General features: G+C 41.3%; 1 protein-coding gene and 1 long non-coding RNA gene across 13 annotated transcripts in view; one reads left to right on the top strand and one right to left on the bottom strand.

Annotated features, from left to right (window-relative positions):
• Positions 1–20,078, bottom strand: part of LOC138758046 (uncharacterized) — a 55,072-nt gene extending 34,994 nt beyond the window's left edge. For 2 of the 4 annotated variants that reach the window (XR_011354092.1, XR_011354091.1), the window contains exons 1-3: positions 19,690–20,078; positions 17,831–17,949; positions 5,847–5,930 (exon numbers count right to left, since the gene is read on the bottom strand). This is a non-coding gene — a long non-coding RNA (uncharacterized lncRNA). Of the gene's footprint in view, positions 1–5,629; positions 5,931–17,830; positions 17,950–19,689 lie in introns of those variants that run through there. The other 2 variants (XR_011354090.1, XR_011354089.1) reach the window with 2 other exon arrangements.
• Positions 18,918–26,925, top strand: part of ttc29 (tetratricopeptide repeat domain 29) — a 445,918-nt gene continuing 437,910 nt past the window's right edge. For 8 of the 9 annotated variants that reach the window (XR_011354088.1, XR_011354086.1, XR_011354087.1 and 5 more), the window contains exons 1-2: positions 19,786–19,900; positions 22,661–22,807. Coding sequence is in view for 6 of the 9 variants with exons in the window: in XM_069926383.1 (XP_069782484.1) it covers positions 19,872–19,900; positions 22,661–22,807 (176 nt within the window). In the remaining 3 variants the exon portion in view is untranslated. Of the gene's footprint in view, positions 18,997–19,785; positions 19,901–22,660; positions 22,808–26,925 lie in introns of those variants that run through there. The other variant, XM_069926381.1, reaches the window with a different exon arrangement.

Below are 26,925 nucleotides of genomic sequence, written 5' to 3'. Positions count from 1 at the left end.
CAATCAGGTATATGCATGTTCTCCAGGTCTTCAAAACGTACTTTAAAGTCTTCCCTTAATTTTTCAAGGTGCTTTATGTATATCTCCAGATCACAGTCTTAAGTATTTTCATCTTCTTCCAATTGCTGCAAGTTTAAAAAATACTTAAAATCTCTTCATGCCAATGAAGATTTAAATAGGCATATTTTGACTTGGAAACCTATTAGGATTGTTCAGGATTGAATAATTGTAACATCTTTACCTTGCAGAAATTTCATTAAATTTTGAATAGAACAGATGGTTCTTACACTTTTTCAACTCGTCACATATTGATGGGTCCACATACTCCACGTAGACCATGAGAATATTTCAACTGCTGAAAGTTGTTTCATCGAGTTGGATGGAAAACTTGCAATGTTGAAGTTCAGATGCCAAGGTTTCCTCCACATCATCAGCCATCTCATCAATGCATCATTGCTCTGTATTTTCACTTACTGGCATGCATTTATAACAGGTTGGGAGTCTTTCTTCATAACATTTTCAATCACATCTTTAATTGCTGGCATTATGTTCTCCTCACCAAAGGTATACGATTTTCCTTTCTTTGCTATATTAAGGGAAATGCCTTCAGTCCTCCTTCATTATCAGCACTGGCAAGTGTTTTAAAAAATATCTAAATTTGGTTGATTTCTGATTTTCTTTCTTTCAGTGCCTTAAAAAAAATCAAGATCTTTGTTTTTCTTATCAGAGTGAATCCTTTCAAGGTGGTCTTTTATCTTCTCAGGCTTCATGGCATAATTACTGAAAGACTTTTCATATAACAGGCGCATAGACGTTGTTTCATTAGTAAACGAAGGTACAAATCCAAATTTCAAATACTATTATGAATATTGTCGGCACTTATTCTTAGCATTAGCGACCGCCATTGTGCTTACTAGAAATATAGCAAATGTACACAGTAAATGCACAGCTATCAGTTCACTGACACCATTCCAATAGCTATGGGTGTCGAATATGCACTGGACTGTCTCTGGACTAGTTGGTGCCATTGGATAATAAATGACGTGGCCAAGATACTCAGCCTAGCATTACCACAACCCAGATTTTCATTATGTACTTGAAAATAAAGCTAAGGTTAAGCTAAAATGTTTTAAAATGTTAGAATAATAATGATGAACAATATAGTTAATACGTTTATCGAGTATTTTTAAAAAATAGAGCATATGAGTAAAGAAAATCCAAGTCAATTCATCCATGTGAAAACAGGTCTTGTGATTCGAACTAATAATAAATTATAACTATTATCATTATGTTTCAGTAAACAGAATATTAAATAGACAATAAAATCTAATTATATATAAATCAGAAAATGCATCAGAAATTGTAATTTATGTATTTTTATTATACAAAATGTCAGCTTTCGACCTCAAAAGTTCAATTGCCCTCTCCCCATTTTGACCTGCATGCATTTATTGACCCCTTAGATAGTCCCATCGACTCCCAGGTGTTGATATCGACCACTTGGGAGACTCCTGGTCAAAAGTGCATATTGTGCACAGAGATATTAGAGGGAGCGGTCATCGTCAGAGTGTTAAGGCTTTTGGCTCAAGGGGCTGAGGTGGTAGTGCAGGAGTTGAAGTAAGTAAGGGCCATCCTATTTGAAGAATTAAATATATCCATCTGGTAGCCACAGGTAAGGGCAGGTTTTACTTATATATTGTTTTCCTCTAGTCATAGATAGTGGGAATGGCAGCCAAGGTAGGAGAATGCTCTTCTTGCAGAATGTGGATAGTCAGGGAAGCCAGCAGTATCCCTAACGACTTCATCTGGGAGAAGTGAATCCAGGTGCAGCTCCTACCAATGATGTAGGTAGGAAGGGTGGAGGTCTTGCAAAAAGTGTTCAGAGATTTAGACATGAAGTTGAAGGTCAGGACCTTCAGGGTTGTGATCTCAGGATTCCTAACCATGCCTCATGCTAGTGAGGTTAGAAATATGAGGATAATGCAGCTAAATATGTGGCTAGGGACATTGTGCAGAAGGGATGGCTTCAGGATTCTAGATCATTGGCCTCTATTCCAGTGAAGGTGGGACCTGTTCCGACAAGATGGTTTACATCTGAACTAGAGGGAAATTAATACCTTTGTGGAAACATTTTCTAATGCTGCTCTGGGGGTTTTTAAACTAGATTTGCAGGGGGATGGGAACCACAGTGCCAGAGTAGATAGGGGAGTGGAGAAGGGAAGAAATGATGTGATAATTGCGTGTAACATTAGAAGTCAAAGGTTTGCATGTGCTGGAAATGTTCTCAAATGCATCCATTTCAATGCAAGTTGTAGGAAAGGCAGATGAGCTTAGACGCATTGGCACGAGGAATTATGACATTGTTGACATTAGTGAAACATTAGTGAAACTTGGTTGCAGGAGGAACAACAATGTCAGCTCAATGTTCTGGGTTCCCATTGCTTAAAACACGTGACAGGCAGAGAAGTGGCATTGATCGTCAGGAAAATTATCACAACTATGCTCAGGCAGGACAGACCAACTCATCTACTGAGGCTATATGGGTGGAGCTGAGGAATGGAAAAGATATGACCACACTCGTGGAGTTGTATTATAGACAGCCCAATAGTCAAATATTGGAGGAGTAAATCTGCAGAGAGATAGCAGACAGCTGCAAGAAATAAAGTTGTAATAGTAGGAGATTTTAACTTTCCACATATTGATTGGGTGCCCCATACCATAAAAGGGCTAAATGACTTGGAGTTTGTGAAATGTGTCATGAAAGTTTTCTAAATCAATACATAGAGGTATCAACTAGAGAGAGTGCAATATTGGATCTCCTATTTGGAAACGAGACTGGACAGGTGACAGAGTATGTGTTGGGGAAAATTTTGGGTCCAATGATCTTAATGCCATTAGTTTCAAATTAATTATGGAGAAGTATAGGTCTGGGCCTCAGGTTATGATTCTAAATTGGAGGAAGGCCAATTTTGAGGAAATGAGAAAGTATCTAGAATGTATGGATTGGGATTAGTTGTTTTTTGGCAAGGATGTACAAGATATGTGGAAGACCTTCAAAGGTGAAATTCTGAAAGAACAGAGTTTGCATGTTCCTGTCAGATTGAAGGCAAAGTTAACAGGTACAGGGAACCTTGGTTTTCAAGGGATATTGGGGATCTGCTTCTGAAGAAGATGGAGCAAATTAGGTACTTGAAAAGTATAAAAAATGCGAGAAAAACCCAAAGAAAGAAATCAGGAAGATGAGAAGTTGCTTTGGCAGACAATGTGAAGGAAAATCCTAAGGGGTTCTACAGATATATTAAGAGCAAAAGGATGGTAATGGACAAAACTGGTCCCCTTGAAAATCATAGTGGATGGCTTTGTATGGAGCAAAAGATGATGGGTGAGATCTTAAATGCGTTTTTTTGCATCAATATTTACTCAAGAAACAATCACAGAGTTGTGTGAGGTAAGGAAAACAAGCAGTGAGATAATGGAGCCGATACTGATTGAAGAGGAGGAAGTGCTGCTCTCTTAAAGCAAATAAGGGTGGCTGAATCCCCAGGGCCTGACAAGTTATTCCCTCGGACCTTGAGGGAGGCTAGTGGAGAAATTTCAGGGACTCTGACAGAAATATTTAAAATGTGGTGCTGGACGCTTGGAGGGAGCTCATGTTGTTCCATTATTTAAAAAAGGCTCCAAAAGTAATCTTGGATATTATAGACCAGTGAGTCTGATGTCAGCAGTAGGCAAATTATTGGAAGGGGTTCTAAGAGATCAGGTATACAAATGCACTGAATCAACCGGAAACTCAAATAATCAACAATAAATAAATATTTAGATGAATAAGAATAATTTTAAATAAAAGTATAAGTTCTCTGAAGCAATACACAATCCCTTGGGAGCAAACATTCAGCCAGTGGAGTGTTTTAGTCATGCCCCATTCGCAGCAGCTGTTGAATAAAGTTTCAATAAAGTTGTGTTTGAATAAAATGGCAGTACCCAGGATGAATAGCCAGCTGGTTTTATTCATTGCTTGGGCGACTCTCCCAAAGTGTCTCCCTATTCCTGCCTGTGGTGATATGTAATTACACCACTAGGTCACCAGGGGTCATCCCGGTGACCTTGTATATAAAGCAGTCCAGAGCTACAGTCTAGCCTTCCAGGTTTGTCTTGCAGACAGGACCTCTTAGTGTATATATTAGTTTATTAAAGCTGTTTTATACTCACACTGCTGTTGTGGGTGTCTGCCTAGTAAGAGTCTATATCTTTTTTAGTATTAGGTATATTGGTATGGCTTTATCTGTAAACTAACAGGAGGGTGGATTAAAATAATGTTGGCATGGTTAGTGCAACGGTTACAGTGCCACTGAATGGGGTTTAAGTTTAAATTTTGTAAATTAAGGGAATTACTTGATTAAAGTGAACTTTATGTAGCCGACCACTACAAAGAAACACACACTGTGTGGCACACACAGAACGCCTGCATTCCCATAGATGCTGGATAATGGGGATTTTACTGTGTTTGGATAGCCAAGCACTTATTAGGGTTAGTCAACATGGCTTTGTGCGGGGTAGGTCGTGTTTAACCAATCTGATAGAGTTTTTCATGGAGGTCACCAGGAAAGTTGTTGAAGGAAATGGATGTTGTCTACATGGACTTTAGTAAAGCCCTTGAGAAGAACCCATATGGGAGGTTAGTCAGATGCTCGATATTCATGGTGAGGCAGTAAACTGTTTTTGTCATTGGCTATATGGGAAAGCCAGAGTATGGTTGTGGATGATTGCTTCTTGGATTGAGGACTATGACTAGGAATGTGCCTCACTGCTCAGTGCTGTGACCTTAATGATAATGTGGTAAATTGGATCAGCAAGTTTGCAGATGACATAAAGATTGGAGAAATTGTGGACAGCGAAGAAGGTTTTCAAAGTTTGCAGAGGGATCTGGACCAGCTGGAAAAATGAGTGAAAAATAGAATTTAATGCAGACAAGTGTGAGGTGTTGCATTTTGAAAGGACAAACCAAAAAAGGACATTCATGGTAAATGGTATGGCAATGAGGAATGGAGTAGAACAGAGGGATCTGGGAATACAGTTACATCATTCCCTGAAAATGGTGTCACAGGGAGATAGTTGTAAAGAGGTTTTAGCACATTGGCCATCACAAATCAAAGTATTGAGTATAGGAGTTACTGGGAACTGAGTTACAGGGAAAGGTTAAACAGTCTTGGACTTTTTTCCCTGGAGCATAGAAAAATGAGGGAATATTTGATAGAGATATTTAAAATTATGAGTATAGACAGAGTAAATGCAGGTAGGCTTTTTCCACTGAGGGTAAGACATGTATCAAAGGACATGGGTTAAGGATGAAAGGGGAAAAGTTTAGGGGGAACATTTGGGGGAACTTCCAAGGGTGGAAGGAGCTGCCAGCTGAGGTGGTGAATGTAGGCTCAGTTTTAACATTTAAGAAGAATTTGGAAAGGTACATATGGATGAGAGGACTATGGAGGCTATGGGCTAGGTGCAGGTCAGTGGGACTAGACAGAAAAAAGTAGTGCCCTCCATAATCTATGGGACAAAGACATTTTTTTCTTTTATGTGCTCCTGTATTCTACAGTTTTAAATTTGTAATCAAACAATCCATATGTGATTGAAGTACACATTCTAATTTTATCCAAGGTTATTTGTATACATTTTGGTTTGGCTATGTAGCGTTACAGCACTTTTTATACATAGTCCCTCATTTCAGGATACAATAATGTTTGGGGCATTTGGCTTCACAGCTGTTTGTGATTACTCAAGTATGTTTAATTGCTTCATTGGTGCAGGTATGAGGGAGCTTGGCTTGCTTTCTAGCTTTTGATTACCTTTGGAGTCAGAGTCTGAAGTTGCCATTTTTCAACATGAGGACCAGAGTTGTGCCAATGAAAGTCAAGGAACCCATTAGGAGTCTAAAAACAAGAATAAAACAGTAAGAGACATCACCCAAAACTTAGGTTTACCAAAATCATCTCTTTGGAACATCATTAAGGAGAACAATTGGTGAGCTCAGTAATCACAAAGGGAATGGTAGGCTAAGGAAAGAATTCTCTGCATAATGAAGAAAAATCCCCAAAAACCTGTCCAACCGATAAATAACACTCTTCAGGAGTCAGATGTGGATGTGTCAATGGGTACTGTCTGCAGAAGACTTCATGAACAGAAATACAGAGGCTACACTGTAAGATGCAAATCGCTAGTTAGCTACAGAAACAGGAGGTCCAGAATACAGTTTGCCAAGAAGTATTTAAAAGAGCCTGCAAAATTCTGGACAGATGATACCAAGATTAATCAGTATCAGGGTGATGGCAAGAGCAAAGTGTGGAGGCATAAAGTAACTACACAAGATCCAAAGCGTACCACCTTATCTGTTAAACATAATGGAAGGGATGTTATGGCTTTGGCATGTATGACTGCTATAGGTACTGGCACACTTATCTTCATTGATGATATAACTGCTGATAGCAGTGACAAAATGAATTCTTAGGTGTATAGAAATAGCTTATCTGCTCAAGTTCAAGCAATTGCCTCCAAACTCATTGACGGCGCTTCATCCTACAGCAAGACAATGATCCCAAACATACTGTTGAAGCAACATAGGAGTTTTTCAAAGCTAAAAACTGGAAAGTTCTTGAATGGCCAAATCAGTCATCTGAGCTAAATCCAAATGAGCATGCCTTCCATATACTGAAGAGAAAACTTAAGGGGACAAACCTCAAAACAATCAAGAGCTGAAGATGGCTGCAGAGGAAGCCTGGCAGCTCATCCCCCAAGATGCTCATCACCTTGTGATGTCTATGAATCACAGACTTCAAGCAGTCATTGCATGCACGAGATAGGCAACAAAGAACTAAACATGACTATTTAATATACATACCATTATGTCCCAAATATGGTGCTGTGAAATGAGGGGACAATGTATAAAAAGAGCTGTAATTTCTACATGGTCAAACCAAATTGTAAACAAATAGATTTTTATAAAATCTGGAATGTGCACTTATATCACATGTGAATTGTTTGATTTCAAATTTAAAATTGTGGAACACAGGGGCAAATAAATGAAAAAATGTATCCGTCCCAAACATTATGGAGGGCACTGTAGTTCAGCACAGAAAGGGCAAAGGGCCTGTTTATGCGCTGTAATGTTCTATGGTCCTATTTATTTCCATGTCATTCTATATGTTAGACACTTCCGTGCATGCCGATGAAAAGTAGACAATATTAAGGACACCACATATTTACCATATATTACATTTGGATATTCCATGATAGTCCGAGAACAATATATGCGAGAAGGTTCCATCAAAATCACTTTGATACATTTTAAATTGTGTTCCATATAATTTAGGCAATTAACACTCATGTCATAACATTAAAAAATAGTGCTTGGACCAATGGCACCTAAATCAGTGAATGCATTAATACTTGGACATGCCATAAATCCTCAGACTCAATACCAGTAATGCAAAAATTCCTTTGAAAAACATAGAACTTCTAGTTGACCCTAACCCTAACCCTGAGCCAGCCAACAACTTTTTGGAAGTTACAAATGCATGATTGGACAGAAGATGATCATTACAGTGACACTCAACAAGAAAACTTGAAGATACTGGATAAAATGCAATACACAAATGTGCTGGAGAAACTCAGCAAGTCATAGCAGCATCCATGTAAAGAAGATAAAGGGTAACCAATGTTCGGGCCTGGGCCCTTTATCAGGAATAAGAACAAAACAGGCAGGTGCCTGAATAAAAAGGTGGAGGAAGCAAGAGGAAAGAGGGGAAGGAGTATGGGCCACTGTAATAGGTAGATGCAGATGAGAGGGTGGAAGAGAAAAATGCTGAGAAGTGATAAGGACATAGGGTAGCTCGCTGATAAGAGGTGGTGAAAGGGGTGAGGAGACAGAGGAATAGGGAAAGAGATATGGGGGAGAGGGTTTATGGAAATTGGAAGTTAATGTCAATGTCATCAGGTTGCAGAATACCAAGAAGGAATATAAGGTATTGTTCCACCAATTTGCGGATGGCCTCGGTTTGATAGCACGAGGCCATGGCAGGCATGGTGGTGTGGAAAAGGTGTGTGGAATTAAAATAGTTGACCACTGGGACGCCTTTGCTGTTGCAGCGAACAGAGCGAAGGTCCTCAACAAAACACTCTCCCTGGCTGCATCCAGTAACATCATTTATAAATACCTACAGATTTGCTTTCTCTTCTGAGCTGTAAGCCACACAAAGTTCAATAAGTTCTTTATTTAAACCCAAGATAGAAAACCTTGATTGTATCTGGATATCTCTCCCGAAAAATTTTGTTTCACATTTTTTTAACTTTGCATCTTCTCTTCCGTCTATGCAGTTGGCAGTGCGCCTTTAGTAACAAAGACCACATTTGGTTAAATATTTGTATAGAGAACAATAATATCAATTCTATGATGAGTAACAGGTCATTATCAGGATCTACCAGAACTCTTATACACAGGGAATATAAATATAATTCTTTTTTACCTCAGCATAAACTTCTGCTCCACACAAATTAAATTGACTGAGGTACTCACGAAATATGCAAGTGACAATGGGACCCTTTAAATAGCTCAAATCTGAGGGTTATTTCTGCTTCATATGCATTAAGCACATGGTACTACAGTACTTTTCCGATTATCTGATAATCAGTTAACCGAAAAGCTCAGTTAACCGAACTTTTTTTCTTGTGGCAACATGATGTCACAAGTTGAATTTTTTTTTCACCCAATGTGCTAAAGTGGGGCTCTGACGGGCTGTAAGCGCCAGTTTGGTAACAACAGAGCTCAGAATCAGCTGGAAAGACAGGCGCTGAATGGCTGGAGCTGGCTCAGAGAAACAGGCTGGAATCTCGATCCATTACATTAGTATGCGACTAGAGGAAGTTGGCGGGTCAGGCAGCGCATGGGGAGATTATCCTCATTTCAGGAACTCCCTCCCCTCTCTCTTTCCATTTCTTCTTTACTCTCTACTGTACTTGTTTCTCTGCTGTCCTGGCGTCATTAAGGAGAGTGGCCTTTCAGACAGGAGTGGGGATCTTGGGCTTCTGGGCAGGATCGGCGATGGTGGTGGGGAGGTGTCAGGGATTGGGGATGGTGGTGGGGAGCTGTTGGGGATCAGCGACGGCCGATACAAGTATTCTGCTGCAAAAAATCCAGTTAACTGAAAAACATCTGTCCAAAGCTTTTTGGATATCTGAAAATGTAGTGTAAATACATTGTCCAAGTTGATAAAGCTTACATCAAATCAGCATTTCACTGACAGATTTTTGCTCCCAAAGGTCTGATATTCAAGTTCATTGTTATGTGCAACTATATTTTCTAATATTAATATTAGATTGAAACAAAAGAATACATAGACAAAAATTAAAAGTTTAAATTTATTGTCAGAGTACATACATGACATCACATACAACCCTGAGATTCTTTTGTCTGCAGGCAACGCAGAATTACCACTTATCAATAACTGTAACAAGACCCCCAAAGAAAGATACACATATAAAAGAGAAAAATATAAATAAAGAAATGTAAACAAACTGATTGAACAATTCAGAAAAAAATAAATATTCAGTAATAAATAATGTTCAAAGTAAGAGTCCTTAAATGAGTCTCTGACTGAGTTTGTTGTTTAGGAGTCTGATGGCGGAGGGGTAGTGCCTGTTCCTGAACCTAGTGGTGTGACTCTTGTGGCATCTATACCTCCTTCCTGATGGCAGCAGCAAGAACTGAGCATGCCCTGGGTGGAGTGGATCCTTGATGATTGTTGTTGCTCTCCAATGGCAATGTTCCATATAGATTTTCTAAATGGTGGGAAGAGTTTTGCCTGTGGTGTAATGGTCTGTGTCCAGTCCCTTTTATAGCTTTCCACTCAAATGTACTGGTGTCCCCATACCAGGCCATGATGCAGCTGGTCAGCACATTTTCCATTGTACCCGATAACTGAGGAGGTGGTATGTCTATTCAAAAGTATTAGATCCATGAGTAAAAACTCAGCCGGTCTCGCAGCATCCATAGAAGGCAACAGAAGGTAACTTTTAGCCTGTGCTGAATTACTGTGCCATCCATGAGACCATGGACAGATATGTCAAACAAGGGAATGGGACAGGGAATTGAAATGTGTGGCCACTAGGAGATCCATGCTATTGCGGTAGACAGACTGAGGTGCTCAACAGAGCGATCTCCCAGTCAGTGTCCAGTCTCTCCGATGTAGAGGATACCACAACAGGAGCACTAGATGCAGTAGATGGCCCCTGCAGATTCACAAAGTGAAGTGTTGCCTCACTTGGAAGGACTATTTGGAGCTCTGACTGGTGGTGAGGGAGGAGGTGTGGGCATTAATGAAGTATCTCCTGTGGTCACAGAGGTAGATGCCAAGGGGGCATTTGGTGGGAAGGCCTGCCAGTTTGTCCCCCACTAGGATCTCAGATAGCGGCACTGCATTGACCCCTGCTCTATTCGTTTCTCTCGACATATCCTGAGGACCATCTTAACCTCATTGCACAGATACCAGAGGAGTCTTGTTCTCTGGCTACCACAGCTCTGTACCTTACCCACCACGATCCTCTCCTCTGCCAGATCCACACGTTCAACCACCGGCTCTACCCTCACCTAGTATTTATCAAGGATTGGAATTTTGCCTTCCTGGAGACTCCCGCCCGTTACCTCCCACGAGTTTCCACCCAGATCTTACAGGACTGAGCTCCTGATGTGAGTCTCCAATTTGGCCCCAGTGACCTACTGGATCGAGACTGGATCGAGATTCCATCGTGATTTCCCTCCTTGGCCCAAGCAACCTTCAGGTCTGAGCCTTCGTCGCGAACTCCCATATCAACCACAGTGCCAAACCTGTGATGCAAACTTTCACCCTAGCATCAGTGGCTCACATGACCAAACCTCTATTGTGCGCTCTATCTCTCTGGCCCGTCACACCCTCACCTCCCCCATCTGATTTCCCTAACCCTCCCCTCCCTGACTTTGATCCTTCCAATCCTCCACCTCCTGATCAACCCCATCCTCCTCCAACACCTCATCCCCAACATCCTCCAATCCATGGTCCCTCCCTGTCACTCCTGCTGTCTTCACCATCCTCTCTGAACTTCCCCTCTTGGAGATGGAATGCTCTGTCCTCAGTAGAGCCTTCACCTTCATCACCCTTCGCCCACACCTCAACGAGTTCCACACACATCATGATGCTAAACTCTCCTTCCAATGGCTTTTCCATCACTTCTACAAAAGGATTCTCCACTCCCCACTACCGATCCATTCTCCTGCTTTAAACCTTCTTCCTCATCCTGGACACCTCATTCTGGCCTTGTGCCTGTTCTGGACCTTTATATTTCCAACTGTAACTGAGACATCACCCTTCACCACTCTTGTTACTCATTCCAATCTCACTCCCTTGGAACGTATGGGCCTTCTCTCTCTATGCACTAACCCCAACCTCACCATCAAACCTGTAGACAAGGGTGACACTGTTGTGGTCTGGCTCTCTGACCTCTATATGGACTGAAGCCAGACAACATCTCTCAGACACCTCCATCTTAGTAGCCCCTCCAACATGACCCCACCAAACCACTGTATCACGCACTATCTCTGAACTTATCTCTTCCAGTCATCTCCCTAGCATGGCCTCTAACCTCATTGTTTTCCAACCCCACACTGCCACTTTCTATCTCCTACCCAAGATCTACAAATCCAAATGTCCTAGCAAAACCTATCATTTCCACGTGGTCCTGCCCTACCGAACTGGTATCTATTTAAATCCACTCCGCTTTGTTGTCCTGGTCCAGTCCCTCCCCACCTACATCCAAGAATCTTCACATGACCTCCATCACATCAACCATTTCCCTGAACTCAACCACTACATCTTTACCATCGACATCCAAATCACTATACACTTCCATTACTCATACCAAAGGCCTTACAGCTCTTCATTTCTTTCTCAACAACAGACCCAACCAGTCCCCCTCTGCCACTATCCTCTTCCACTGGCAGAAGTTGTTTTTATCCTCAATAACCCCCTTTAACTCATCCCACTTCCTCCAAGTCAAATGGGTATCCATGGGTACCCACATGGGCCTCAGCTATGTCTGCCTTTTTATTGGTTATGTGAAGCAATCCATGCTACAAGCCTTCACAAGCAAGGCTCCTCAACACTTCTTCCACTACATTGACGACAACTTTGGTGAGCACCTCGGACTGTCCGCCACAATAGCATGGATCTCCTCGGGGTCACCCATTTCAATTCCCTGTCCCACTCCCTGCTAACATGTCTATTACGTCTCATGCATTGCGAGACTGAGATCAATTATAAATTGGAGGAACAATACCTCATATTCCATCTGGGCACCTCCAACTGGATGAAATTAACATCAACTTCTCCAGTTTCCCATTCCACCCCCCATAATTCCTTTAGCTCTCTCTCTCTCTCTCTCTCTCTCCCCCCTCTACTGTTTCATTTCAGAGTCAAAAACAAACCTCCTTCCCCCATCAATTCTTACTTTTTCTCTCTCCTATCCAATTATCATATCCAATTAACACTTTTTGTCTGTTGGTCTGTACTCCTCCCCCTCCTATTCTTCCCTTTTTCCCAACTTTTTGATATAGACACCTGTCTTTTTTTTGTTCATACCTTGAGAAAGGCCTCAGGTCCAAAACATTGGTTATACATATTTACCTCCTATGGGATGCTGCGAGATCAGATGAATTTCTCCAGTATTTCTGTGTTTTTACTACAATCACAGTGTCTGTTGACTGTCAGGTTTCACTTAAGTCCTAAGGTAACTGTGATACTAGATATTTGTTTATTTATCTTTATTATTAATATTGCATCCACTTTGCATCAAAGAGTCACAGTTTCACATCATATAAACTGGTCCATCAACCCAACTCATCCATACTGACCAACGTGCCTATCTGAACCAGTGTCAATTGGCTAAGTTTGATTTATATCCATCTAAAGCTATCATATACATCCATCTGTCTTTAAAACATTATAATTGCATCTACATCTACCACCTCCTCTGGCAATTTATTTCACATGGAAGAACTTAGCCTGTCTTGCAGCATCCAAAGGAGGTAAAGATATATTACTGATGTTTTGGACCTGAGCCCTTCTTCAAAGTATAAGCAAAATGCAGGCAGAAATCGCAATAAAAACTGGGTGAGAAAGGTGGAAGAATAAGAGGGAGAGGAGTGTATACCAATAGTATGATAAGAGGACAGGAGAGAGGAAAGGTGAGAATTGATCTCACTGGGGAACGGGGTTTGTTTTTGGCTCTGAGAAATGGGGAGTGGAGGGGAAGGAAAGGTTTTAATGGAAACCGGAGAAGTTAATGTTAATGCCACCCAGTTGGAGGGTGACAAGACGGAAAATGTGTTAATTTTTTAAAACTTCAGACATACAGCATGGTAACAAGCCATTTCCACCGAAGAGCCTGTGCTGTCCAATTTATACTCAATTAAACTACAACCCCTGTTAAATTTCAAATGGTGAGAGGAAACTGGAGCCCCCGGGGGAGAATGTACAAACTCATTACGGACAGCTCAGGTTTTGAATCCCAGTCCCGATCACTGGCACTGTAAAGGCGTTGCACTAACGACTAAGCCAACTATGCTGCTCCTCTAATTTGCAAGGTGATCTCAGTCAGAAAGTACATGAGACTATGGACAGACATGTCAGCAAGGGAATGGGACTGAGAATAGAAATGGGTTTGAAGTCTGACAACAACTCTCAGACACCTCCACTTATTTACCCCTCAAACAGGACCCCATGAAAACTCGTCAAACTATCTAAACTCATCAGTTCCAGATATCTCCCTGGCACGACCTCCAACCTTATTGTTTCCCAACCACACACTGTCCATTTCTAACTCCTCCCCAAGAATCACAAACTCAATTGTCTCAGCAAACCCTTCATTTCCATGTGCCCTGCCCCACTGAACTAGTAGCCTCTTTCTTCAACTCCTTTATGCCCCTAGGTCCATTCCCTCCCCACCTACATTAGGGATGTTTTACATGACCTCCATCACTTCAACACTTCCGATCCCTGAACTCAACTGCCTCATCTTTACCATGGACATCCAATCACTATACACTTCCATCCCCAATACTGAAGGCTTCAAAACCCTTTGTTTCTTTCTTGACAACAGACCCTACCACCACCACCCTCCTTCGACTAGCAGAACTTATTCTCACCCTCAGTAACTTCTGATTTGACTTTCTCCAAGTCAAACAAGTAGTCATGAATACCTACATTAGCTCAACCTATACCTGTCATTTTGTTGACTATGTGGAACAATTTCATGCTACAAGCCTAAACAAGGCAAGGCCCTTCAACTCTTCCTCTGCTACATTGACGAATACTTTAGTGCTGCCTCGTGCACCCATGATGAGCTTGCCGACTGCTATAGCCTTGTCGCTTCATTACATCTTGGGCCACCTGGAGAACGACACCTCATATACTGTTATTGACCAGCTTGGTGTTAAATATGATCATTCCCTAGAGGCTTGTGGAGAAGCTGTCCTTACTAGGACTCAACACCTCTCTCTGTAATTGAATCTTGGACTTCCTAAGGGAAACGCGTCAGTCTGTCTGGGTCGGTAGCAGAATATCGAGCATTGGCGCATCTCAGAACTGTATGCTTAGCTCACTCTAGTTTGTGCTACTGATTCACAACTGCATTGCCAGATCTAGCTCCAAAAGTGTCATCAGGTTTGCAGATGGCACAAAAGTAGTTGGTCTCATCAGCAACAATGATGAATCACACTACAGAGAAGAGGTGGAAAATCTCATGAAATGGTGCAAGAGTAACAACCTGAATCTCAATGTGGACAAGACGAAGGAGATGATCATGAACTTCAGGAGGACCAGGAACGACCACCCTCCACTACATATAAACAACTCTGTAGTAGAGAGAGTAGACAGCACCAAGTTCCTTGGAGTTCACTTAACTAGCGACCTATCGTGGACACTCAACAACTCCTCACTTGTCAAGAAAGTACGACAGTGTCTCCACTTCCTGAGAAGATTGAAGTGGGCAAGGCTACCAGCTGCCATTATGTCAGCCTTCTATAGGAGTTCTATTGAGAGCGTTCTCACTGGCTAAATAACAGTGTGGCATGGTTGCTGCAGAGAAATGGATCAGAAGTCAATCCACAGGACCATAAGAGTGGCCGAAAGGATCACTGGATTCTCCCTCCCTCACACCCAGCCCCTTCCTCCCGCCACCATTGCTGTGATACCGGGATCATTGTCTGAAGAAGGCACGCAAATTCATTGATGATCCCTTTCCACCCTGAACATAACATTTTTCAGCTGCTCCCATCAAGGAAGAGGTACAGGAGTATCAGAGCCAGCACCACCAGGCTGAGGAACAGCTTCTTTCCATGTGGCAGTGAGAACGCTGAACGACCAAAGGAACCGCTCACACTAACCATCCAAGATTCACATTTGTACAAAACGATATTTATTTATTTTTATAAATCTGCCAACCACATGTCCTCTCTCTCACTTGCAAAAAAACCCCTCCTTCTCCAGCAAACAATAGGAGTCAGTCTTCTGCTCCCATCTGTTGTTTTTAGGTAAAACAAGAACCCAGGAGAGACTTTTCTGTGCACTCTGTCAAAACCCTTGCAAAGAGCTATCAACAGCCAGAGTGTCTCCTGCTTGTTGCAATTAGCACCTACTTATGAAATGTGGATAGCATTCTCCATGGTTTCTGTAAAGTCACTGAATATGAATTCTTCAGTATTTCAAATAAGATCTGTTTTAAAGTGTGTATGTAACCTACTCTAATTTTACCAACTTATTTCCCAAAAACATTCCCAAATATTCCATCACAGAGTGTTATGTCTGCACATTTTGCACCAAGGATCGGAGAATGTTGTTTCGTTGGGTTGTACTTGCGCAATTTCTAGCAACACTTTCCCTTTTCTCAATCTCTCTGTCTCCATCTCAGGAGACAAACTCTTGACAGACATCTTCTCCAAACCTACCAGCTCAAGCAGCTATTTGACTACACCACTTCCCACTCTGTTCCCTGTAATGATTCCATTCCTTTCTCACAAATTCTCTGTCTCCATCGCATTATAAGGCAAAATGGTTGGTGTAGCAGTTAGCGCAATGCCTTTACAGCTCCAGCAACTGGGACCGGACCTGGGTTCAAATCCCCTGCTGTCAGTAAGGAGTTTGTATGTTCTCCCCATGTCTGCGTGGGTTTTCTCCGGTGGCTCTGGTTTGCTCCCACCCTTCAAAAAGGTATCAGGGTGTAGGTTAATGGGGTGTAAATTGTGTGACATGTACTTGTGGGGTTGAATTAGCCTGTTACAGTGCTGTATGTCTAAATTTAAAAATCTGCTCCCAGGACTAGGACTTCCATGTCAGATCATTTGAGATGTCCTCCTTCATCAAAAAGTGTGGCTTTCCCCACAGCACTAACAACTCAGCTCTCACTGCATATCATCCATTACCCACACATCTACCCTGGCTCTCTCTGCCCCACAAACAACAAGGATAGGATTCCCTTCGTCCTCACCTACCACCACACCAACCTCCATGTCCAACCTATTTCCACCACGAGACACATCTTCCCCTGTTCCCCTTCTGCAGGGACTGCTCCTCCCTGAAGCCCTCATCCACCCCTTCCCTCCCAATCAATCATCCCTTTGGCACATACCCTTGTAACTGCAGGAGTTGCTCCATCAGAGCCCACACCTCCTCCCTCACCACCAATTGGAGCCCAAAGCATTCCTTCCAAGTGAAACAATAATTCACTTGTGAATCTGCATGGGTCATCTATTGCATATTGTGTTACCACTGCAGTCTCCTTTGCTTCAGAAAGACCAGCACAGACTGGGAGATCACTTTGTTGAGTACCTAGGCTTTGTCTACTGCAATAGCGTGGAACTCCCAGTGGCCACACATTTCAATCCTTTGCCCCATTCTCTTGCTGACATATCTGTCCAAGGTCTCATGCACTGCCAGACTGAGACCACTGGCAAATTGGAGGAACTGCACTTTATATTCTGTCTGGGCATCCTCCATCCAGATGGCATTAACATCGACTTCTCCATTTTCTGTTAAAACCCCGTCCCCTCATCTTTGTCCCCCGTCTCTTCTCCTCTAGTTCTGTCTTTCTTCCCTTTTTCCTCTGTTTTCTTTGTGTTGAGCTCGTCGAAAGAACCAAAGACTTGTTGATCCAAACCAAGGCTTTTATTAGCAAAAGACGGAGCTCTTCACAGGTGGCCGACCAGTCCGGAATGATCCGACCCGGCTAGGGACACAACCCTTTAAGGCCCAGACATTAGGTGTGGCTTAGCTCTCAGCCAATCGCTGTAAGCACAGTCTAGATACAGTAACTATATACACTATGTACATTGGTGATAGATCTGTGCTATCACACTTTGACAGAGCAAAAATCAATTATCTTTCTTATCATATCCAGTTAATACCTTTGGTTTGTTGGTCTGGACTCATCCCCCTCCCATTCTTCCACCTTTCTCTCTCAGTCTTTATGGAGATCCCTGCCTGCTTTTTGCTTAAACCTTGAAGAGCAGCTACGGTCCAAATTGTCGGTAATATACCTATACCTCCTATGCAAGATGGGCTAAGTTCCTCCTGCATTAACTGTGTGTTTTTAATTCATTTCATATGCCCACAGCTCTCTGTGTGAAAACCTTGCTTCTCAGGTATCCCTTAAATTCCACCCCTCTCACTTTCAATCTCTGTCCTCTATTTTTAGAATTCCCTAATCTGAGGAAAGTCTGGGATGATTTTTATAAATCTTTGAAAGGTTTTACCTCAGTTTCCTTCACTCTAGGAAAAGCAATCGCTGCTATCCAGTCTCTGCTGATAACTCACGCCTGGTAACATGTCTGTGAATCTTTTGTGCTTCATCTCTTTCTTAATAATATCCATCCTGTAGTGGGATGACCATATTGGCACACGTTACTCCAAGTGTCGCTCACAAACATTTTGAAAAGCTGTAATAATACATTCATTCTCTTGTACTTAATACCATTACCAACAAAAGCAAACATACAACATGACTTCTTCAGTGCCCTGTGTAGAACTCATCGAAAGAACCAAAGACGTTGATCCAAACCAAGGCTTTTATTAGCAAAAGACAGGAGCTCTTCACAGGTGACCGACCAGTCCGGAATGATCCGACCTGGCTAGGGACACAACCCTTTAAGGCCCAGACAGTAGGTGTGGCTAAGCTCTCAGCCAATCGCTGTAAGTAGTCATTACACTCTAGATACTGTAACTATATACATTGGTGATAGGCCTGTACTATCACACCCTGTCAATTTGGGCCATCACTTTCACGGATCTAATATCCCACTGGCTGATGCAAATTTTGTATTGGTCTTGCCCTAGTTTAACTTTCCAGAGTTCATCATCATACACTTCTCTAAGTTAAATTCCACCTATCATTCCTTTACCTAATTTTCCATTTGGTTTAGATCCTAGACTGCAGTTGCTGAATTCGGGAACAAAAAAAAAATCTGCTGGAGGAAGTTAGCCAGTCGAACAGTATCAGAGGGGTTGGGGAGTATTGTCCATGTTTTGATTCGGAGCCTACTCAGTCTTGTTGAAGCGTTCCAACCCAAAACATCTGCAATACTTTTTCTCCCACTTATGTTACTTGAGTTCCTCCAGCTGTTTTAAAAAAAATGCTATTCATTTTTGAGTTGTGTCTTCTTTTCTGCTCCAATAGCCCCTTTCACACAGGCACCTTGTCCTAGTAATTGACGGCCAATCTACCGGTTAAGGGTCCAGTGTGAAGCCCTTAATTGGCATGCAGGCGTCAAATCACGATGGGGATTGTGCCTCTAGGTAGGTTGTATTATCTGATGCCTGCTTGCTGATTAGCCCAATGTAAAAGGGGCATGGACTATCTAGGGACACACTGATAACGTTTTGCGTGAGTGCAGGAACGTGAAGGAAACAAAAGATTAAAAAGGTATAACTTTACTGACCTATATAAAACTTCATAAATTTCTAAAGAACTGTGGGAAAGCCTGAGAGAGAGAGAGAGAGCATGATGGCAGATCTGCCGTCCCAGAATTTCAAGCGGTAGAGAAATCCTCTGTGAGTGCTCTGTGTATTCAGCCCTTTCTCTGCTGCAAAGAATTCTGGGAGGGCAGGTTCGCCATCGCTCTTTCCTCTGGTCTTTATAAATTGTGTGCTATTGCCGCTAGGACATTCCCACGGTCTCTATTAATTGGGCGGCTATGTGTTTTATACGACTTTCCCCATGGTATTTTATAAACGTTTATATAGGTCCGCACAAGAACAGGGGCTGAAGGGCCCATACTGTGCTGTGCATAAAATTTAATATGTTATAATAAGGCATGATTATTTTTTTTTAAATCAAGGTCATAATACATTGATCAGGATTTAGAGCTGGTGTTCGATGTGTCACTAAGAAGACACAAGTGAAAAGGACACAGAAAACCAGTTAACAGTGGTCCAGTGTGGAAGGCAAAAACGGCCAGCGTGTAAAGAAAGGGCTATTTTGTTGCATGGATTTGGCCACAAATTATATTCGCTCAGGTGATGTGCCTCTGGGCCAGGCGGGTGAGGCTGTCAGAAAACAAAAACATTGCACAGCTCCGGTGGACTCTACACCCAGGACCGAGCTGTAATCACTTACATCTTATGCACCATTTAAGGCGTCCGATCGTCCCCATAACTCTTGCTCTCCGCCGCGTTCCCGTGCCTCTCCCGAGAGCCCTCGCGCGGCCGTTGTCATGGAGACGGCGGCGGGCGTCGTGATTCACACAGTCCCGCGGCCAAATTCCTGCCCCCGAATCACACTGAACTTGTTCCCGGTGGATGGACCTCTTTTCTCCCTTAGCTCACCGGTGAGATGGGGGCGCGTAACTTCCAACTCTTTTGGTTATTTCGCGCGAAGGCCACTTGGTTTCTTGCAAACAGCTTAAATGCGCAGGAACTTGGGCCTGCTGGAAAGACGAAGTCAGGGTGCAAGGAAATTCAGTGCTGCCCTGTTGCTGATTTATTCCCATCTGTACTGATGGGTCAAGCACTCTGTTACGATCTGAACTGTTAATTATTGCCTTTTCCACAGAGGCTGTCTGATCTGCTCATCGCTCCCAGCATTTTCTGTTCATAATTCATCTCTGAAGTTTTCACCCTGCCTGTTTTACATTTAACTATTTCATGTTTAATATTCTTCTCTAACTTTTTCTTTATTTGGGCATCAAATTTATATTACTGTACTGTTTAACTCAATTACTGTCAACTGCTCAAGTGAATGTTAGATCAACTATTATTGAAAGGGACTCAGGAAATCAAACAGAAACTTTTTTGTGCAGGTTGTTCTGTGCTGTGATTGAGGATATTACCCGAAGATAGGATTGCGTGACTTTCTATTTTTAAATTATACGTTTTTAAAATCTACTTGTCACAATTTATGGAGACAATTTTGATGTATTAAGTGTAACTGACCCCTATTATGAAATGCTTTGAGCATCTAGTGATGGAATACATCGAAGTACACCTTCTGGAGACGCTGAATCCATTTCAGTTCGCCTATTAAAAAAAACTGTTCCATAGATGATGCTATAGCCTTGTCGCATCACTCTGTCCTGGCCCTTATATGCCAGACTCCTGTTCATTGACTTCAACTTGGCGATGAATACAATCAGTCCCAAGGCTGGTGGAGAAGCTGTCCTCACTGGAACTCAACACCCCTCTCAGTATTTGGATCCTGGACTTCCTAACAGAAAGACCACATTCTGTCCAGGTCAGTAGTAGAATATCACGCTGGGCACTTGCGTGTCGCAGGGCCATATGCTCAACTCGCTCCTGTTCACAACTGAATCGCTAGATCTAGCTCCAACAGTGTCATCAAGTATGCAGATGACACAACAGAAGTTGGCCTCATCATCAACAATGATGAGTCACACTACAGAGAAGAGGTGGAAAATCTCATGAAATGGTGCAAGAGTAACAACCTGAGTCTCAACATGGACAAGATAAAGGAGATGATTGTGGACTTTGGGAGGACCAAAACGACTCTCCACTACACATCAACAACTCTGTAGTAGAGAGAGTGGAGATAACCAAATTGCTTGGAGGTCACTCATCTAGTGACCTATCACGGACACTCATCATCTCCTCACTTGTCAGGAAGATTCTGTCACCCTTCTGTAGGAGAGATTTTGAGAGCATCCTGTTCAGCTGCACCACAGTGTGGTATGGTTGCTGTAGAGCATTGGATCAGAGGTCAATCCACAGGACAATAGGAGTGGCAAAAAAGATCACTGGAGTCTCCCTCCCCATCATCGACGAGATCTACCGGGATTGTTGTCTGAAGAGGGCACGCAAAATCATTGAGGACCCCTTCCACCCTGCAAACAGCATCTTTCAGATGCTCCCGTTGGGTTAGAGATGCACGAGTATCAGAGCCAGCCGCACCAGGCTGAGGAACAGCTTCTTCCCACAGGCAGTGAGACTGCTGAACAACCAAAGGAACTGCTTGTACAAAACAATATTTATTTATTTGCATTTATAGATAAAATAGTTGTCCTGCATATGTATAATTTGTCTGTATGTGTGCTACGTCTGGTTGTGTGTCTGCATGTTTTGAACCAAGGACTGGAGAATGCTATTTTGTCAGGTTGTACTTGTTCAATAAACTTGACTTGTAAAAACTCCCCTGACTTTGATTTTAACCAGATCATTTCATGTTGGATAGACTGCACCAATGTATTGAATGTACTGTTAGTTCATTTTTGCCTGTCTGTTTTACCCTATTTTATTGGCAGTTTAATTTTCATTATAATGAATGTCAATTGGATTGAAATTGCTTTCTTGGTATGAGTATGAGAGTTGATTGTCATATACACATGTTCACTGTACAGATGTATTGAAATTCTTACTTGCTGCAGCTGCACAAGTATAAAATTCACCAAATACAATGGCGTAAACTGCCACAATATGCCAAGGCAAAAAAAGACACAATAAATATAAAAGGATAGATAAATAAATGTTCACAGTTGAAGTTAATGCAAAAAGGGGTTTATCAGATCATTTTGCAGTCTTGGATTAGTTTATGGTTAGGGTAAGATGCGAGGTTCAAAAGCCTGATAACTGTTGGAAAAAAGTTCTTGAACTTAGAAGAGCTGGACATCAGGCTTTTGTACCTTCTGCCTGAAAGTAACAGCAAGAAGCGATTGTAACCAGGGTGATCAGGATTCTTCAAGTGGCACCTCACATGGATTTGTTTCTAAAAATCAGAATTTTTTGATATACAACCGAATTTCTTCCAGTTATGCTTGAAGTTTCAAATGTCACTTACATGAAATTTTTCACAACTGATATAATTTCCAGATCGAAGAAAATATGTAAATAATTTGCATGCAAAATTGAATGTCATCACCAGTCTATTATTTCTGAACCAGTTAGAACGAACCAACACCAATAAATGAAAAATGGACACCAAAGAGCTTGAATACTTAGCTTGATAACAAGCAGTATTCTGAAAAATACAGGGGAAAACAGACTATTTTTATGATAAATAAAACTCTTAATTTAGATGTATAGAAGTATTTTTTTTTTTTTTTTTTTTACACGGTTATGTTATATTCCATCTATTGCAGGAATTCAATATTTGTTGAGTTTCCAGCACAATTTAAGATGTCAGTAGCTGAAAAGCAGTATTCAACAGGGGCACAACCTAATCTTCAAGAACAGCTGCAAAATTGTGATTTACCAAACAGTAGACAATTTCGGAGACCAAGCAGTAGGTAAGTGATCATTGATATGAATAACAGGTATTTTTGAATGGCTTCACAGATGATAGAACAGTTAGATGATAACAATGCCATATTTAAAACTTGTAAAAATAGTGATTATATTTCTTGTCCCTATAATTTTTAATCGTATATCTATTCATTGCAAATTTTTTGTGCAAAAACAATGCTTAATACCATTGATAATACTTTAAAGTATTACTTTAGAGCATGAAATAGTTTATGTTTGCTTGCAGCGAGACACAAACAACATTTAGGCAAGGACTGAAAAGTTTCACAGTGTCCGAGAGCTTTGACTCGCTATGTCTATGTTAACCATCAGGGACTCATCTACACTAATCACATTTGCTGGCATGTTCTGCAGATTTCTACTCCTTAGTAATTCAAATGCTTAGCCAAATACTTTAAAGTTGCAAGTAATATTTGAGTCATCTAATGCCATGCAATGATCATTACTTCCTATCCTTGACATCAATAGGATTACCATGCTGATTTAGCCACAATCCATATCATTGAAGTTATCATTGATCAAAAATGAACAGAACTTGTCATGTAACTATCGTGGTAGGTCAGACTTGCGTCCTTTTGTTCCAAAGCCTTTCCACCATTTTCAAAGCGTAGATCAGATGTGATTGAAAATCAAATAATAAAACCATCTTTGGTACTCTGCTACCTTGCCCATCCATTTAACTCCATGTGGTACATTGGAATGAAATAATGTATGTACAAATGGCTCTAAGCTCACGACCAAGCTTGACAAGGCTCTGTTATCTACACTTCCTTGAAACTCACTGGGCACCATACCTACACTTTCTTTAAATGCTGGAAAATGTATTCTATTGCTGTGGCCCTAAAGAAAGTGAATTTAAAGTATATCAGAATATTTATTGGATTAGAATATCATTGAATCATCTGGAAAATCTGCCACTCTGCATCATCAAAGTCCTCAGCATGCCAGATTAATAGAGATTTCCTGTATTTTTACAGACACCATGAGATTCTAAGTCATGGAGTGAGATGCCTCTTAATATTTAATACTTATTGATCACACAAGAGGATAATATTGCCACATTTCCTTCATCCAAACACTGGTGCCTTGCTTAAAAATATTCAATTGGGAAAGCATTATTTGTATGCCTTTTTAAAATTTTTTAATGTACTTTCCCTCTCCCGAGGATAGTAAACGGCACCTCTTGAATAGTGGATAGTTTGCTGGCAGGTTGATAGGTCCACAAATGAGACCACAAAGAGACATTGAGGTGGCAGTTTAGAGCAGGGGTGTCAAACTCAAATTCACGGAGGGCCAAAATTAAAAACTTGGACTAAGTCGAGGGCCGAACTAAATATTTATTGAAAATTTTCAACAACATCTGCATGTTTTCTCTTCTTTCAACATGTGTAATGTTAAACTTTTTCTTATTAAAATAAATGTTTAATAATAGTTTTGGATAAACTCTTTCCAGAAGCATTAACAAATGAGAGATAAAATATTCAATAAATAATATTTCTCTATAGAGGATTTGTCAAATGTTGCTAGTGTGCTGTCGAATAGTAAAATCTGAGGGATATTGAGAATGTGGGAGAATAACATGATTCCTGAAACAATCAAATGGGTGACTGATTGTGGGCATGAACTCTAGCAGGGTTATTTGCCATGCCCTTTTTCCATTGGTACAGATATCCTTTGATTTACACACTTTTCAAGCCTAATGAGCTTGTATCCAGGTGCAGGACCATTTTTAACCAGGAATATATTTATCACTGTGACATGAAACTATTGGAAGATCATTTGATCCTGAGATTAAAGTTCATAATACTTACTCAGGCCTGTGTGCGGGAGGGCGGGGTTTGTGGGCGATCAGGTTGGACAACGACAGTGCGGGGGCATCGGCTCTCGCTGCAGGGCGGCATCTCGGCGGATCAGCGGCCCCGTCACCGTGAGTTGCGGGTCGGTCTGCGGCAGGGAGGGGGAGTGGGCAACGGTCCTGGCGAGGTCAGGCCCGAGGCCTCCAGTTCCGGGCGCTGGGAAGCGGCCTTGTCTTCCCCTGACACCGGCCAGGCCCCAAAACCAGAGTCCACGGTGAGACCCTGCAACGTAAACAGAGGAGGTGGGGGCGATTAGCGGGCTGACACCAATGCATTCTGGGATTTGTTGTATTACTGTGCATGCTCTATACTGGCGCGGTGGCCAGCGGGCCACCTCTAATACATTTTTGAAATGATCTTGCGGGCAAAATATAATTATATCGCGGGCCAAATTTGGCCCGCGGGCCAGAGTTTGACATGTGTGGTTTAGAGGGATATAAAGTCAGAGGTATTAGCTTTTTAGGACATGGGATTAGGTCTTTACAGGAAGTCCTGCATGAAAGAGAGGAAATAAACTTTAGGAAAATAGTGACTGAGGCAAAATAAATGGGATTTTAGTTGCAGATAGATAAAAGAGTAAAATTGAAAGAAGGTGAAAGTTTTCTTTGCTGGAGGTGGTCATGCCCATTATAAAAACCTTGCATTTCACGAGATTATGTGAATTGGTAAGGTCAAAGAGGAAGCCTTGATTATTGATTCCAGAGTTGTAATGACACATTGGTTAATGGATAACTGTTGGAAAGATTAAATTTAGCTGATAATTGTTCGAAAGAGACAAAATTATCCTGAATAAAGAGATTATTAAAACTTTGCCATTCCTTAAAACCTGCATCTAACAACGAAGTTGAAAAAGATAGTTATGTATAATTGGACTAGCCAGTGAAAAACCATTAATTCCAAAGAATTTCATAAATTGAGCCCAAATTCTCAACCTGTTTCTCATTAACAGATTGTATGTTATTTTGGAAAAGGAAAATGGTTAAAAAAAGATCCTAAAATTGCCAATATAGAAGTTTTTTTGGAGAACTGCAATTCCATTTCTATTCAAGAGGGGCTATTCACTGACTTATCCAAATGTAATAATAAAAGTAAATTACATATGTTAATCACCCAATAATACAATCTAAAATCATTAGCTGTTTCTCTCCCAACAGTGCAGAGAATTTAATGGTATAATTATAGGAGGAATTGAACATAAAGTATCACTTAATGAGGATGATTTACTGCTTTTCATTTCAAATCTTGAAATTTTTTATATCAAGCTTATTACAAAATAAATTTACACAAGAGTGAACTTTTACCCTCAAAAGGTGTTTTTGCAGGTTATTCTGATTTTTCATTTAAAATAGTGAAAGAACACTTCTAATATTTAGGGATTACAATTACAAAAAATTATAAAAACTTAATAAAGAGAATTTCTGGGTACTACTCGATAAGATCAAATTATCATTGTCGGCTTGGTCATCTTTATCTATTACAATGATGGGACATATTAATTTGGTTAAAATGAATATTTTACTGTGGCGGTGTGAGCAGTGGAAGAAACACAGCCACCACGTTGAGGGTCGTTAACGACAGTGTTTATTCAAATTCAGCCCAGCCCTTTAAGGGCAACATGAGCTCAGTCACCTGGTGCATTGTGACGTCATAATCACTGCCCGGGGTGTGCGCTGGAAGGGATGCTGGAGTCAGAGAGAAACCTCTGACGACGCCATTTCCCCATGGCTGCCCCGCCACGTGGCGATACAAGCGGGGCTCGTTCACCATGAGGATGTGCACCACCACACAACCTAAACTTTTGTATCTTTTTCAAGAGTTACTAATTTTTATTCCCAAATCCTTATTCAGCTTGCTGAATTCAGCTATTTCTACTTATATATGGCAGGTGAAAAGAAACCACATATAAGTAAAGCCAATCTTCAAAATACTACATTAAGTGGAGGATTATCACTTTCAGATTTTAGATTGATAATGGATAACTGAAGAGTAGCTAAAATTCTGTAGCATAAGGTGGGTTGATATGTAAATCATTGCGATATTTTCTAGATAACTCTGCTATTTATATGAAATGAGAACATTCTTTACCTGAATATACTCACAAATCTGAGATCAAGTCAGAACTTACAATGCAAAACTCACGGCTGGTTATTCAGACTCCGCAGGAGTTGATTTAACAATTCAAAGCAAATGCTGAAGGTTCCCAAAGAAACCAGTTTTTTTTAAAAAACAATCTAAAGAGGAGATAT

The sequence above is a fragment of the Narcine bancroftii genome, chromosome 3, assembly GCF_036971445.1.
Source record: "Narcine bancroftii isolate sNarBan1 chromosome 3, sNarBan1.hap1, whole genome shotgun sequence".
Taxonomy (NCBI): domain Eukaryota; kingdom Metazoa; phylum Chordata; class Chondrichthyes; order Torpediniformes; family Narcinidae; genus Narcine; species Narcine bancroftii.
Note: the sequence above shows the minus strand (reverse complement) of the source record. Positions and strands in the feature narration are given on the sequence as shown.